We start from the raw sequence: 15,583 nt of genomic DNA, 5'->3' as shown, positions 1-15,583 counted from the left end.
GGTTTTAAGATTTTTCAGGTGAAAGAACTGTGCAGCTCGAAGTAACACTTTAGGGAACTACAGACATGTCCAAGCTGGGAAGATTGGAAACAGTGCATTTTTTCAAGATCAAGTCTTGAGTCAGATAGTTTCAGTGCATTAAGTAACCGTTCATGAGCATTCAGTCAGAGCAAAGATAAAACCAGTCAGTATTTCTGTCATCTCAATAGTCCTGTTGAAGCTGAGAGCACACAAGATGATCACGAGAGGAGAAAGGAAGTGCCATATTTACTTCTAGAGAAGACTCGGGAACATCAGCTGCCCCTTGGCCCCTTGCCTGACCTTCCATTACTGCAGATGGGTTGAAGGTCAGTTCGCTACGTGAATGGACTCCAATGCTTGTCTGCTGGAGCTGCCGCAGGTGTCGGGATGGGCTGCGATGCTGCAGCAACTGACCGCTGAGGTGATGTGCATGGACTCCATGCTGCAGAGTCGTGTCGGATTGGTCTATTGTTCCAGAATGAGGAATCTGGGAACAGAAGATGAAAACAATAATGTTAAACAATGGAACAACCCTAGACATTCAATGATTTCTATTTTTCCAGGCCACGCACAAACACTATCATGTATATTCCAATCTTCAGCACAGTTCACAATTCCATCAAGCATTCTAGACCCAAGGGATGACAACTCTCATGGCTATTGATTCTGGGTTGGCTTACCTTCAAGAACCATTAGCATGGGAACTGCCGTTTACATATTTTAGAAAATGCTTTCAAACATTACAAACAGGAGGTGGAAGTACAAATTCAAAAATTTTGGCAAACATTTCAGAGAAACACAGAAAATTTGAGCAGGAGTAGGCTGTTCAGCCCTTTGAGCCTGTTCTGCAATTTAGTACAATCATGGGCTGATCATCCAGTTCAGTTCCCTGTTCCGCCCACCACCCTCCAATAACCTTTGATCTCTTTAGACCTAAATACTATATCAAACTCCTTGAAAACATTCAATGATTTCGCATCAGCCGCTTTCTGTGGTAGAGAATTCCACAGGCTCACCCACTCTCTGGTTGAAGACATTTCTCCTCAACTCAGTCCTAAAATGTCCTACCCATATCCTTATACTCTGACACCCAGTTGTGGACTCCTCGATCATCAGGGACATCCTGCCTACATTAACGCTGTCTAGTCCTGATAGAATTTGATAGGTTTCTATTGAAGCCCCTCCTCAACCTTCCAAATGCACATGATTGTAGTCCTAACTGATCCAGACTCTCTTCCTGCATCAGCCCATGCCATCCCAGAAATCAGTCTTCCTCAGATAAGGAGATCAAAGCACACACACTACTCCAGGTAATATTGCTGGATTAATACCCGAGCCCTAAGCAACTAAGATGAGAGAGATGAATGTGTGGCTGAAGGATCGACGCAGGAGAAATGAGTTTCCATTCATGGGGATTTGGCTTTGGGCAATGTGGGTGCTTTGTCATGGGGATGTCTTCAAATGCCGTACGTGTTGGGACCAGTGTTTTGGTCAGCCCTATAACTCGGTTATTGGAAAGGATTTTAAACTGAATGGTGTAGAGAAGGGATAAAGACGGAAGATGTGGTAAATGAAAGAGAAACAAAAAGAGAATAGAACAATGTAACAATTTCTCAATGATAACTAGCACATGGCAAAAAAGTGGAAGAACAATAAAGGTAACCCTGTAAATATTAGAAAATTTTAAGAACCAGCAAAATATGACTAAAAAGTTAATCAAAAGGGAGAGATTAGTCATGAGAGGAAAGCTAACTAGAAATATGTTTTAAAAAAAGACTTCCTACAAGTATTTTAAAAGGAAGAGGTTAACTAAAGTGAGCATTGTCCTTTGGACAATTAATAATGGAAAACGGCAGAAGTGAGAATAGGTATTTTGTGCCTGCCTTCACTATAGAAGAACCAAAGATTTCTGAAAATCAAATAGCAAAAGGAAGAGGGATATTTAGAATGAGTGTATCACCAGGGAACAAATACTGGGAAAACTATGATAATTAAAAGTGCAATAAGTTCCCGGAACCTGATGACATGCATCCTGGAGTCCGTTAAGTGGTACAGACATTGATCATTCACTTTCAGGTCTGTTTGGGCCAAGCAAAGTTTTTTCTTTCACAGATGGCCCAAACTCAACCTGTACAAGTCTGTTTGGATCCTTCAGTCTTTAAGTCTTTTCAGTTTTTGGATGTTCAGTTAAAAGATATCCGACCTGTTGAACTTAAATGGAGAGAGACTGCAGAACATTATGGTGCAGTGTGTTCAGGATGTCTGAATGAATTAATTATAAAATGTGAGCATGCTTGTATAGAAAGTGATTATGAAGGCAAATGGAACTCAAGACGTTTGTTGTAAGTGGAACAGAATGAAAAAGTAGGCACATTTTACTGCAGTTTTGAGAGTACTATGTACTGTCTTGGTCTCTAATGTGAAAAAATGACAGAAATGCATTGGAAGCAGTCCAAGAAGGTCCACTTGATTCATTCCCGGCATAAATAATTTCTCCAGTGAGGAGAGTTGAACAGGTTGCAGCTTTATCCATTGGAGCTTAGAAGAACAAGAGGTCATCCCATTGCAACGTACTAGGTCCTGACAGGACTTGTCCTGGTTGTTTCTGAGAGGATGTATGCCTAGTAGGACAAGACTAGAAACAGGGGACATAGTTTTAAAGCAAGGCACCTCCCTTTCAAGAGGAATGACAGTCTGTGAAATTTCTTCCTAAGAAAACATTGGTCATTGGAATTGTTCAAGGCTGAGGAAAGATAGACCTCTGATTCATGAGGGAGTCAGAGGTTACAGACAGGAAAGTCGAGACCATAATCGAATGAGCTATGACCTGAATGAGTGGGGAGGTGCTTGAAATTGTAGCCAAATAGTCTGGTCTCTGTCTTAATCCCTACACAGCAAGCAAACGAATGTATTATTAAAGAGAAAATGATCAATCCAAGTTCCTGTTTGTCATAGAAGATGGATGACATCAGACTGTGATGATTCAAACCCACTGTGGCAATCTCCAGGGTTGTACTAGGCTAATACACTGGGAGATATCTGAGATGGGTAAGATATTGTAAAGGCGTACTTAGTTCAATTCTTTCAGTAGGATAAAATCATACAGGGAAAAAAAAATACTCTTAAAGCGAACTTCTCATTAACTAATCGACACTTCACGTGTCCTCTGGCTCACTTCGGTCTGCTTTCTCTGGGGATGATTTATTCAGATAATCAGAGGCCTCAGTCCTAAAACAAAAAGAGATTACACAAGGAACAGCTGCTAAGCAGTCACCGGCCTCCAACCTATGATTGTCCAATTATTAAATAATCTGAAAAATCAGGGACTGGGGGCCCACAATATTCCCACACGGTGTTCCATGCAAACTCAAATGCTTGTAAGGAGCTCCTGATTCGGGATCGCAATGGCTTTCTGATAATTTGAGGTCATGTTGCAATTATTTTCATGTAAGAACTCACTTTTTTATATATTTACAAAATGCAAAGAACATCAGTCCCATGAAAGATGCTGATTTGGAGGAAATAAATCGTACAATGGATTAGACAAAACTTTCACGACCAAGGACTAAAATCAAACGCAGCAGTAAAAGATAGAATTAAATGTAGACCTTCACACAGACCTTATGGGAAGTTCCTAGTTGATACGGATGCACAGAGGGGAGAAAAAAGTCTTGTAGCTTGTTTTGTGAACACCAGAAGATATTTCAATGTCAGGATGGTGTCTTTCTTCCACAGTTGGAGCTGAGGAATTTCGAAACTATTTCTGAGCTGTTCTATACTGAGGACTTTGGACACTGAGTGTTGTGTGAAGTCGGAAAGCTCCCATCATCAAGTCCTGTATCATCCCCATGCACTTCAATCAGTTTAGAAAAATGATACAGCCCAGTCAGTTCTCTCAGCAAGCTAGGGGCAGAGCACTCACTCAAATTGGAAATTAAATGTCAAGTCAGATTGCAGTGGACCATAGTAAATAGTTGGAGAGCTTCCAAGCCAGACGCCAGAACCCTGACCGAGCTGCAATTGAAATCTCTGGCAGTTTGGGTTCTAACAATTAACTGCAGCCAATCTTGAGGGTTTCCAAACCTCATAGAACATCACGTGATATGTAAATCAGCTAGAGACAGGAATCAAGCTTGGATTTTATCGAGTCACTGCATTGGAGACATTATTATGAATCGAATTGGAAACATTATGCATTTGGTCGGGAGTAACAAATTCAGCATTAAATGTGACAGTGAGCAAGATTTGAACTCACTCAACCTCTATTCGTTTTGACGGGGGACGGGGTGGTAGCGCAACATGGTATCAACTAACAGCTGCTGAATGTTTTATTTCATGGGCCGTTTGCCACCTTGTGAGACAGAAACTCATCTCTGCGAGCTGTTGGCTACTCAAGTGCCTGGCAGTACTCTCATCCTTTGGTTGGGGGGGGGTCACTGCTGGGAGTCTGGCACCAAATGAGTCTTGTCAGCAGTAAGCTGGCATGCCTTGGTTTGGCAGGGGGGGAGGGTTCCAGTGGCCTAGTGGGTAAGAAGAAACATGGAAATGGTAAGACTGAGTTCTTTGCAGTTTGCGTCACAGGTAGACAGGGTGGTAAAGAGGGCATTGATCATGCTTGCCTTCATTGCTCAGGCCTCTGAGTGAGGGAGTTGGGGACGTCATGTTGAGGTTGTACAGGGATGTTGGTGAGGCCTCTTCTGGAGCGCTGTGTCCAGTTCTGGTCGCCCTGTTATAGAGAAGGTTACTATTCAGCTGGAGAGGGTTCAGAAGAGATTTACCAGGAATGAGTTATGAGGAGAGGTTGGATAGACTGGAACATTCCATCCCTCGAGGGTAGGATGATGAGGGGTGACCATACAGAGATTTTTAAAATCAGGAGGGGTACAGATGAGGTGAGTGGCAGATGTCTTTTCCCTAGGGTGGGGAATTTCAAGACGAGGGGGCTTATTTTTAAGGTGAGGGGAGAAAGATTTAAAAAGGATGTGAAGGCAACTTTTTTATACTGATGTCGCATGTGGAATGAATTCCCAGAGGACTTGATGGATGTGGGTACAGTTACAACACTTAAAAGACATCTTTTGCTTAAAAGCATGAATAGAAACTGTTTGGAGGGATATGGGCCAGAAGCAGGCAGGTGGGACTACTTTAGTTTTGGATAATGGTCAGAATGGACTGGTTGGACTGAAGGGTCTGTTTCCATGCTGTGTGACTCTGTTTCTGTAAAGAAGGTGGGCCTCCACCACACATACAGTGCCTATGAATTGACTTAAGAGGCCCATCGGTCAAGGGGTGGGGTACAAGCCATAGCTCACTTGCCTGGTTACAATACTTGTGTGGGTGGGCAGGAGCCACGAGTATGACCCCCAGTGGTACCTGACAGGGTCTGTAAGATTCAGCCCAGCCCCAGCATGTGTAAAGCAACAAAGCCTCTCATAAAGCTTCAAGGTCAGTTTACACTGTATCTAATCATAGAAAACTGGCCACTGTTCTCACGTTGACCCTCTGTCAAAGTGCCAACAGCGAATTCTGCAGAATGAGGACATGTCAAATACAGCTGCAACAGACAAGGTGGAAAGCAATAATGTGAAGCAACTGTTGCAAGTTTAGCATTCTTTGAAATTTAAAAAGAATTTTTCATGGCCGGTGGGCATCACTGGCCAGGCTCAGCATTTCTTGCCCCGTTGCCCCCACTTGAAAAGGTTGGGGTGAGCCGCTGCAGTCTGTGTGGTGTAGGGACCCCAACATGGTGCCCTCAGGGAGGGAGTCCCAGGATTTATGACCCAGCGACACTAAAGGAACGGCCGATATATTTCACAAGTCGGGGACGGTGAGGGGCTCGGAGGGTGAACTTGCAGGAGGGTCGTATTCCCGTGAACCTGCTGTCCTTTGTCCTTCTAGTTGGAAGTGGGTCATGGGTTTGGAAGGTGCTGCCTGAGGAGTCTTCGGTGAGTTTCTGCAGTGCACATTACTGTTACTGAGCATTGGTGGTGGAGGGAATGGGGCGTTTGTGGATGTGGTGCCAATCGAGCGGGGGGCTGCTTTGTCCCTGGATGGTGTTGAACTTCAAGCGTCAATGGTCACCCCCAGGATGTTGATAGTGGGGGGGATTCAGTCAGTATAATGCTATTGATTGTCAAGGGGGCGGCGGTTAGATTGTCTTTTGTTGTAGATAGTAACCCCTAGGATAGTAACAGACCTTTCGGTCCAACCAGTCCATGTCAAACACAGTCCCAAACTAAACTAGTCCCACCTGCCCGCTCCTGGCCCGTATCCCTCCAAACCTTTCCTATCCATGTACTTATCCAAATATCTTTTCAATGTTGTAACTGTACCCGCCCCCATCACTTCCTCTGGAAGCTCATTCCACACACGGACTACTCTCTGTGTAAAAAAAGTTGCCTCTCATGTCATTTTTAAAATTGCTTGCCTTAAAAATATGCCTCCTAGTCTTGAAATTTCCCACCTTAGGGAAAAGACACCTGTTAGGAAGGCAGTGAAGATCAAATTCCTCTGATAATTGAATCAACACACAAGCCCCATCTGTTATGAAGGAAGAAGTCGCCTTCTCATAATTAAATCCAAAACACTCAGAGAAGCTTGCCTCGCCCTTCATAATCTGTTAAAAGATTTGTTAAAGGAAAGAAAATCACTGATCTCCACTTTATAAGTAACAAGTAAACCATTTATTTATTGAACCCTAACAATGAACAAATTAAAACAGATACTAACAAACTGAACAATTTCCGCCTAAGTACTGACTATTCCTAATTGAACTAAATGCTACTGGAACACTGTTCAACCAAACACAAGTCCAATTTATATAAACCCAATTAATTAGAAAACATTACATTAAAACTTAAATCTCTCCAAATTCGCACAGACTACGTCTTCTGGAACTCTGCCTTCTCCATTGTGCCACAAAGACCTTTCTTCCTATTATTCTGCTGTCAGGAATGTTTTTTTTCTGTAATTTCATTGGTGAGGACTTTGAGCTAAGACTGCTGTGGTACTTTTGATGACTTTCAGAGATCTCAACGGTTTTGTGTGAAAGGAAAGTTTGTCTGTCAGATGGCAGACTTGCTTTCGCTGCTGATCCCCTCGATCCTCAAATAAACTTTTTTAATATATTCCCTTGTCACACTTCAAATTCTTATAACATGATTGGTTTCAGGTTGTCAACACCATTAGTTTTTAAATTCAACTGGGTTTGAATGGCTCAGTTCTTGGTTCATATTACTTGGCCAAATTCAATCTTGTTGTCAAAACATCAAAGCAAGACTTCTGTTTTGCCTGTAACCTGTACAGCATTTTGATATACTGGTTTCACTTTTGGGGGCTCTCGTTGTTGTACATGCAACTTCCAAGCACAATTCTTTTTTTTAAAAAGGGACTGCTTTATCCCCCACAATTATTTTTAGCAACAAATTCTAACTTTCTGCTATCTAGTTTTTAAGTAGCCCACCCAATTTTGCAACACACCTGCCTAATCAATGTCCCCCTCGTGATTTTATAAACATCTATAATGTCACCCCTCAAACTCCTGCGCTCCTAGGAAAACAAATCTTATATGAGCGAAGTATAATGACCACAGTAAAACAATAATAAATCTGTGAGTGAGCCAGCAATCTCAGGAACGGCTACAAGATCCATGTTGCTCATGCCTGAGATTCCTGGCCGCTCCTTCCCCTTCTTCACTGTCCACTGCACTACCTCATTTTGGTGTCATCTACAATCTTACTAGCCAAAGAGATTGAAGCTATCATTTGCTGGGGAACACATTCGAGTTGTAGGATATATTTCGTGATTGATCATGGCCAAACAATGGCAGCAAAGTCTTTGAAGAGAATCAGAAAACGGTTACAGCACTGAAGGAGGCTATTTGGCCCATCATGTCAGTGCTGACTATCTGTAAGATCAAATCATCGAGTGCCGTTTAGCCTCCATTCCCCTGTTGCCCTGCAATTTTCTTTTGCTCCTGATAATTCCTTTTGAAAGACATGATCGAAGCTGCCTCCACCACACTCAGTGCATTCTAGATCACCTGCTGCTTAAAATAGAGTCCAAGAACGTTCATGTCCCAATCCCAGACACCTAACGGCCTTAAGCAATGGCATACACAGGCAGGGTATCTGATAGCCCTGTTCTGCTGATTGCTCGAAGTGAAGCCAAGCTCTCAAAATCAGGTGAGGTGAGCACATTGATGGTTGAGAACACACCAGTGGAACATTGTCCACCTAGAGCCAGAACCCCAGTCAGCCCTATCTGTGTCTTTTCACTGACCCCAGTGGGAATTGGTTGCAGGACAGCAGGTTTCCGGAATTCTGAATCAGCTAGGGGATACATGTCTAGCTGTTCAGAAGTGATGACACTCCTGGTCACTGACCTCAACCTACAGGCCAAACAGCGCTCAGCGACTACAGGAGGGCCCCCCATGAATGTCTGTTGGGAGCCACACACATCTACAAGAGTGCAGAGCAAAGTGCTTAAATTGTAAACAAGCTCCAAGACTGCTGGAGAACATCCGTGGAGACCGAGCAAGAGAGAGGGAGAAACAGAGCTAATGTTTCTACTCATCTTCACTTCTGTCACCAGCTATGTGACCAGACCTGCTGAGCAACTGATGGAAGACTCATTCCAAACCGCAAACTCTTACCTGATCCAGCATGGAGTGCCCGAGGGATTTGTCAGGAGCCATATTTGGGATGTCCGCTGGGTAGGGCATGGGTGGTCCATGCGTAAACTCATTAATGGATGTGTTGTCAGGAGCGCCATGGGGAAAATCTGCAAAACTCCCCTGCCCACCATAGACAGAATCTGTTGAGTATAGAAAGCAGCACTGTCACAGGATTGGTGTATCGTAAAGAGGCAACATAGAGAAAAATCACACTTAGCCAAATGCTCCTGTACATTATCCTCTTCAAACTGTTGCTGCCCCAGTTGTTGGGCCTGCTTCAGCCTGCTACTTAGTATTTTGCATTGTTTAACACCAAACAAGTTCCAAACAGCCAACAAAACTCTGGGAGTGGCAAGGAGTTGGGGGAAGGGAGTGAAGCAGTGGGGAATGGTCCCTGATTAACCATAGAGTCATACAGCACAGAAACAGACCCTTTGGTCCAACTCGTCCATGCCAACCAGATATCCTAAACTTAACTAGTCCCATTTGTCAGCATGTGGCCCATATCCCTCTAAACGCTTCCTATTCATATATCAATCCAGACACCGTTTTAAATACTATAATTGTACCAGCCCCCACCATTTCCTCCGGCAGCTCGTTCCATACACTCACCACCCTCTGTGTGAAAAAGTTGCCCCTCAGGTCCCTTTTAAATCTTTCCCCTCTCGTCTTAAACCTATGCCCTCTGGCTTTGGACACCCCTACCTTTGGGAATAGACCTCAGCTATTCACCTTATAAAATCATGAGGGGTTTGGATAAACTTCTATAAGATTGCCCCTCGGCCTCTGACCCTCCGGGGAAAATATTCCCAGCCTATCCAGGCTCTCTGTATAACTCAAACCCTCCAGTCCCAATTGGCAGCTGATGTTGCCCCCTACCACTTTGCATTTTCTGTTAAACTGCGACACAACACCAAGGTTCTTAATGTCAAGATGAGCAAAAGCGACAGCAGGGTGAGGAATCAGTTGCCAGGACAGAATGTGAGCTAGTGGTTCGGTGAATGGTGGTGAAAAACAGTGAAAGATCAGCTGCTGATTTGATATGAGCCCATTTGGTGGTGCTGCTGTGAACCTTTTATTACACCCAGTGCTTCTCATAGTCCAAGGTAAGAAGACAACTATTTCTCACCCTTGTGTTAGTCTGCACCAAATGCTGCAATAATCCAATAAGTGAACCTTCAGTCCTTGATTACAATATTCACAGCCTAGGGGTAACTGTTAAGCTGAGATGTTGGATGTTATCACAAAGAGGTGGGTTTTTACATGGCCCCAAACTAAGTGCCATTTTGCTTCTAATTGAAGGAGCTTTGCGAAAAGGAAAATATGTCGAAACTGGTAAATTCAGTCCTTTCAGTGACAAAAGGTCTGCAGCCTTTTCAGGAACATACCCTGAATATAAACTCACGCTTGCCTTGGGCAACACCACCAGAAAAACACAAAATAAAAAAAAGAGGAACTTTCATTTTCAGTGTGCAATTTTAACTTTCTACTTCGAATTTCTAAAGTGAATGACAAGGTTGTGTTTGATAAATTTTGTTACAGTTTGTTTGCAATATTCTTAAAATAATCTACAAATGTAATAAATGAATAAAGCAAGCAGATGAAAATTGCTGTAATTTTCTACCATTCCGGAACTAAAGTCTATTGAAATTGACAAAAGCCCATTGTAAATGGAGGCATTCCTCAGCCTGGATGCCCAATTCTCAAAATGCAGGCTCCAAAACTACTGCACAAAATAGAAAACAATAGCTTTTAGTTGCAGCAGACAATTAAGGTAAATGGAATTTTGGCTTTATTGTTATGGGGTGGAGTTTAGAAACGGGACCCTTGTTACATCAGTAGAGGGTGTTGGTCAGGCCATAATTGGAGTACGATGTATAGTTCTGTATTTAGGAAAGAATGGACTGGTATTGGAGGCGGTTCAAAAGGGATTCATCAGGCTGTTTCTTGGGCTGAAGCGGTTCACCAAAATTTATCGAGAATGGTTAGCTTTTATTCTTTATAATTTAAAGACAGTGGGCCGGAGGTTATAGAACATTGAACAGCACAGCACAGGAACAGGCCCTTTGGCTCAGTGTTGTGCCAAACATGACGCCAAATTCAATTAATCCCTTCTGCCTTCCCGTGGTCTGTATCCCTCCATTCCTTACGTATTCATGTGCTTATCTAAAGGCCCCTTAAACGCCCCTATCGTATCTGCCTCCACTGCCACCCCTGGCAGCAATCTTATCAGAGGGGTCTGATAGGGTCGATGTTGAGAAGGCATCTCCACTTGTCGAACTGGGGTACACAGTTACTGAATAACGGAACATACATTTTAAACTGAGATGCAAAGGAATTTCATCCCCAGAGGGCAATGAACGTTTAGAATTCTCTACCCGAGAGAGTTGTGGCAGCTAGGCCAATTAAAATCTGTACAGAGGAGTAATATCGAGTGATGAAAAGCTGGCATGACAGAGAAGTGGAGGCCTGGGGGAGATCAGCTGCGATTTTATTGAATGATAGGGGGAGGGGCTGAATGGCCCACTCCTGCTGCCATGTTCTTACATTCACGCAGCTCATTGCCATGTGCATTTTTTTAAAAATGTTCACATGCTGTTTGCCATGACATTATCAGATTTGTGTGTCTAGATAGGTTGGTGGGTGTCCAGGCTGAAAACCAAGATCTGGTGTTTCATGAACATCAGCTACCCGTAAATTAATGGGACTATTCTTACCACTTACAGTGAATTGGAGAAGTGAGTCATCTCTGCAGCCCACTCACGGCAGAACTGACTAACAGCCTCTGCGCAACTGGCACGTGTCCCTGATGTATATTTCGCCCCCTCCTTCCCCAACCACGTTACTGTCAGGCCTACAAAAAGGCTCATCCCGCACCTTTGCCTCACTCTGTCAAATAAGATCTACAAATGCACAATTCATCGGATGCTCCAGGATGGGCAGGTGGGTGCATCCGTGCTTCTGACTACAGTGAAGGACGAATGAAAGACGGTCCCTTTTCTCAAATACAAAGGGCCAAGAGCCTCGAAAATAAAGAGGTTGATGGCCATTTATTCCAGGTCCAAAACGTCACAGGCAGAAGCTTTGTTGAGGGACATGGTCTCCACATCGACTGGGACAAAGAGGGGTTCTGCTCAGTCAGAAAGGAGGCAAAAATGCAGATTTGGGATAGAACAGACAGTCAGGGACCAGGACACGTACCAGGGTGGGTGGTGAGAAAACTGGAAATCTCAAACCTGAGCCCAACCTACCTGCTTCTGACTTTGATGGAATTACGACAGACAGTTCCCAATATTTCATTGAGGCTGTGTGTCTCAGATTTGATGTCGCTGGGTGTGTTTTGCAGTCCCAAGGAAACCTGGCGGCTGAAGGGGAGATAAAGGACATCAGCAGGATGAGGGTAAGTGTCTTTTTTGGCACTGCTTGTGGGCCGAGAGGAGCAAAACCGTCTGCCACACTTTGTCTAAGCACTGGCCAGCAAATCAGAGTTTCCGACTGGCTGTAGTAATGTCACTTAAAGGGATGGCACAAAGAGAGTGTGGAGGAACTGTAACAATTGTTCATTGCTCCCTGGGACAGAAGTAAAACAGGAAAGGTGGTCAGGCCATGGATTACACAGGAAATTGAGGACAGTATCAGATCCAAGGAAGGATTGGCCAAATGAAGCAGCAGACCTGAGACTTGGGAGCAGTTCAGATTTCAACAAAGGAGGACAAAACGATTGATTAAGAGGGGAAAAATAGAGTACAAGAATATGTTTGTGTGGAACATGTGAACTGATTGATTTGTTGGGACGAAAAGATTAGTGAGGGCAAGACCTTAAGGTCAGAAAACAGGGGAAGTCACAATGGGGAACAGAGATGGAACTAAATACTTTGTAATTTGGCTCTGTCTTCATAAAGGAAGACTCAAAAAGACGTGCCAGAAATGTTGGGGAACATACAGAAAGTTAGGTTTAGGTCATCCAATAAGATCTTAGCTGATCTTGCCTGTCCATTACTGTATCCCTTGAGCTATTAGGCCATAAGAGCTGTACCTACTTCCTTTGTAAAACCACGCAATGTTTTGACCTCAACCACTTCCTGTGGTGGTGAATTCCAAAGGTTCACCACTGTCTGGGTGAAGACAGTTCTCCACATTTCAGTCCTACCCTGAGACTGTGACGCCACCGCCCCCCGCTCCCGGATAGTCATAGGGAACACCCTTCCTGCATTTAATCCGTCTTGTGTTGTTATGAGGGAGAGAGACAGAGAGAGAGAGGAACTTAGGGCAACCAGTATTAGCAAGTAAATAAGCTAAGGAAATGATTTTGGAGAAATTGATGGAATGAAAAGCCTAGGGCCTCTGGATGAGGTTTACTTTAAGATAGACTTTAAGATGGCAGTAATAAGGTCCCATGTAAGAGACAAGCATGTCAATTTAAGCACACGGGATGAGGATGCCTGGCTGCAATTGGACAGACACAATTGACAATGGATCCACTGCCATCACTAGACTCTTAATTCCAGGTTTTTACTGAATTCAAATTCCACCAGCTGCCCTGGTGGGATTCGAACCTGGGTCTTTAGATTAATGCAATGAAGGTAAGGCCACTCGGGCCGTCGCCTTGTTGAGGTACTTACTCTGATGGGCATAGTCGGTGTGGCTGACGCCCCCTGGTGGCAGCGCCAGCGACAGGTAGGGAGATGTCCCGGATCCCAGGGCCGCTATCATCTCCATGATGTTGGGCATGATCGTTTGGCTGGGGCTCATGGTCTTGCACCTCTTGGCTAGGGGGCCATCAGGGTCGTCTTTGACGTGAAGCTCCGACTTCACAGGCACCGGCCTCCAGCTACATGTTGAGTCGATTGTCACCTCCTCAAAGTCCGTGCTGCAGTGCGGGTAAAAAAAAAAATCGGAGGGATGCACTGTGTAAAGGTAGCCTTTCAATGCACCCATCAGTCAAGGCCCATTTTATTAACCAGTGACCCATCACCACAGGGGGGCAGTGATGAGCCTGTGGAATTCCCTGCCGCAGAAGACCATAAAGGGCCAAACAACCAAATTCCAGAAGGACTTCGATGCTGTTCTGAGGGATCAAACGGGATGCCAGAACAGGCTCGGAGGGCCGAATGGCCTGCCCCTGCTCCCAGTTCCCCACATCCAAATTCCAGGTTCTGCACAAGCTTTGGGGCCAGTGCATTCAGCCCACTGCGCCAGAACTCGCAAACGGGTCCTGTTTGTTTTTCCCCAGACTCCCCCTTGCCCTTTCCGATCAGGATGCCAAAGTTACATCCGTTTCTGCACAGGCATTTCCCAATTTTGCAAATGTGGCGCTGGGCTGGCAGCTTGAAGGGTTGGATGGGTATTTCTCAATTCGGCCGGGGGATTGGCTGATGGGGACTGTGATCCACAGATACAAAAACAATGGCAGGAGAACCATGGCCTCAGGCTGCACTTCACTTCGCTCATTATCTCTTTACGTTCACTTCCAGGCTGCCTCCAGCTTCTGAGCTAACTTGCAGCTGGCATCTGGAATATTGTGAGCTGTTTTGGGCCCCGGATCCAAGGAAGGATGTGCTGGCCTTGCATGGGGCGTGTCATGAGGAGGTTTATAAGAATGATCCCGGGGATAAAGGGCTTGCCTGAAGAGTAGCGGTTGAGGACTCGGGGTCTGAGGAGTAAAGCAACGAGGGAAAGTTTGAGGATATGCGCTTTGGTAGCAAGAACAGAGGTGCCAACTGTTTTGTAAACGTGGAGAGGCCTCAGAGATCTGAAACACAAAGGGTCTGGGAGTCCGAGTTCAGGATTCTCTTCAGGTTAACATACAGGTTCAGTTGCCAGTTAGGCAGGCAAACGCAATGTTCGCATTCATGTTGAGGGCTAGAATACAGGAGCAGGGACACACTGCTGAGGCTATATAAGGCCGCGTTCAGAATATTGAGAGCGGTTTTGGGCCCCGTATCTAAGGAAGGGTGAGCTGGCCTTGAAGGTGGTGGCGGGGGGGGAGATCCAGAGGGGGTTTACAAGAATGATCCCAGGGGTGAGGGGCTTGTCGTATGAGGAGCGGGTGAGGACTCTGGGTCTGTGTTCGATGGGGTTTAGAAGGATGAGGGGGGGAATCTGACTGAAACGTACAGAACACTGAGAGGCCTGGATAGAGCGGACGGGGAGAAGATGTTCCCGCTCAGTGGAGAGACTCGGACCTGAGGGCACAGCCTCAGGGTGAAGGGACGGCCCTTTAGAACTGAGATGGGGAGGAATTTCTTCAGCCAGAGGGAGATGAATCTGTGGGAATCATTACTGTAGGGGGCTGTTGGGGGGAAGTCACTGAGTGTCTTCAAGACAGAGATAGGGTCATGAGGAGGGGGGGTGTCAAGGGGATACGGGGAGAGGCCAGAACAGGGTTGAGCAACACATCGGCCATGACTGAATGGCGGAGCAGTCTCGATCGGCTGAATGGCCTGACACTGCTTCTTCATCTTATGACCACGCAGTCAGCTCACAAGTCCAAGTTGGGAAGGGGAACGGTGATGGGGGTGCGGTGCTGTTTTGGGGCTTCACGTCATCCAAGATTGTACAGACTGGTCTGACAGCGTCGGGATGGAGAGACAGGAGAAATGTCCCTTCACTGAGGGTCATCACACTTGGAGCTCTGGGCTACTGCCTCATTATTCATGGAGAACAGAAGCTGCTTGACATTCACTTACTTCTGAATGGCCGCTAAGATGCCCCACATGTACTGGTCGATTTCCAGCCCTTCCAGCATGGCTGTCTTACTGTGAAAAGTGGAAAAAGATCATTATGGAAGGCTCTTTTTATTTTTAAAAATACACCGCAGGATTACAAACCCCAAACTGATACAGCATTGATTTTTCTAATTCTCAGCATACATCCTCAATTGGGTCA

At 45.1% G+C, this 15,583-nt stretch overlaps 1 protein-coding gene across 1 annotated transcript in view; it reads right to left on the bottom strand.

Annotated features, from left to right (window-relative positions):
• The window catches only part of LOC125448156 (zinc finger MIZ domain-containing protein 1-like), a 51,654-nt gene that overhangs the window by 4,398 nt on the left and 31,673 nt on the right, over positions 1–15,583 (bottom strand). The window contains exons 18-21 of the mRNA XM_048523229.2: positions 15,385–15,453; positions 13,318–13,565; positions 8,675–8,835; positions 272–508 (exon numbers count right to left, since the gene is read on the bottom strand). Of these exons, the coding sequence (XP_048379186.2) occupies positions 272–508; positions 8,675–8,835; positions 13,318–13,565; positions 15,385–15,453 (715 nt within the window). The remainder of the gene's footprint in view (positions 1–271; positions 509–8,674; positions 8,836–13,317; positions 13,566–15,384; positions 15,454–15,583) is intronic.

The sequence above is a fragment of the Stegostoma tigrinum genome, chromosome 40 (genome assembly GCF_030684315.1).
Source record: "Stegostoma tigrinum isolate sSteTig4 chromosome 40, sSteTig4.hap1, whole genome shotgun sequence".
Lineage (NCBI taxonomy): Eukaryota > Metazoa > Chordata > Chondrichthyes > Orectolobiformes > Stegostomatidae > Stegostoma > Stegostoma tigrinum.
This window is presented reverse-complemented; position numbering and strand designations above follow the sequence as displayed.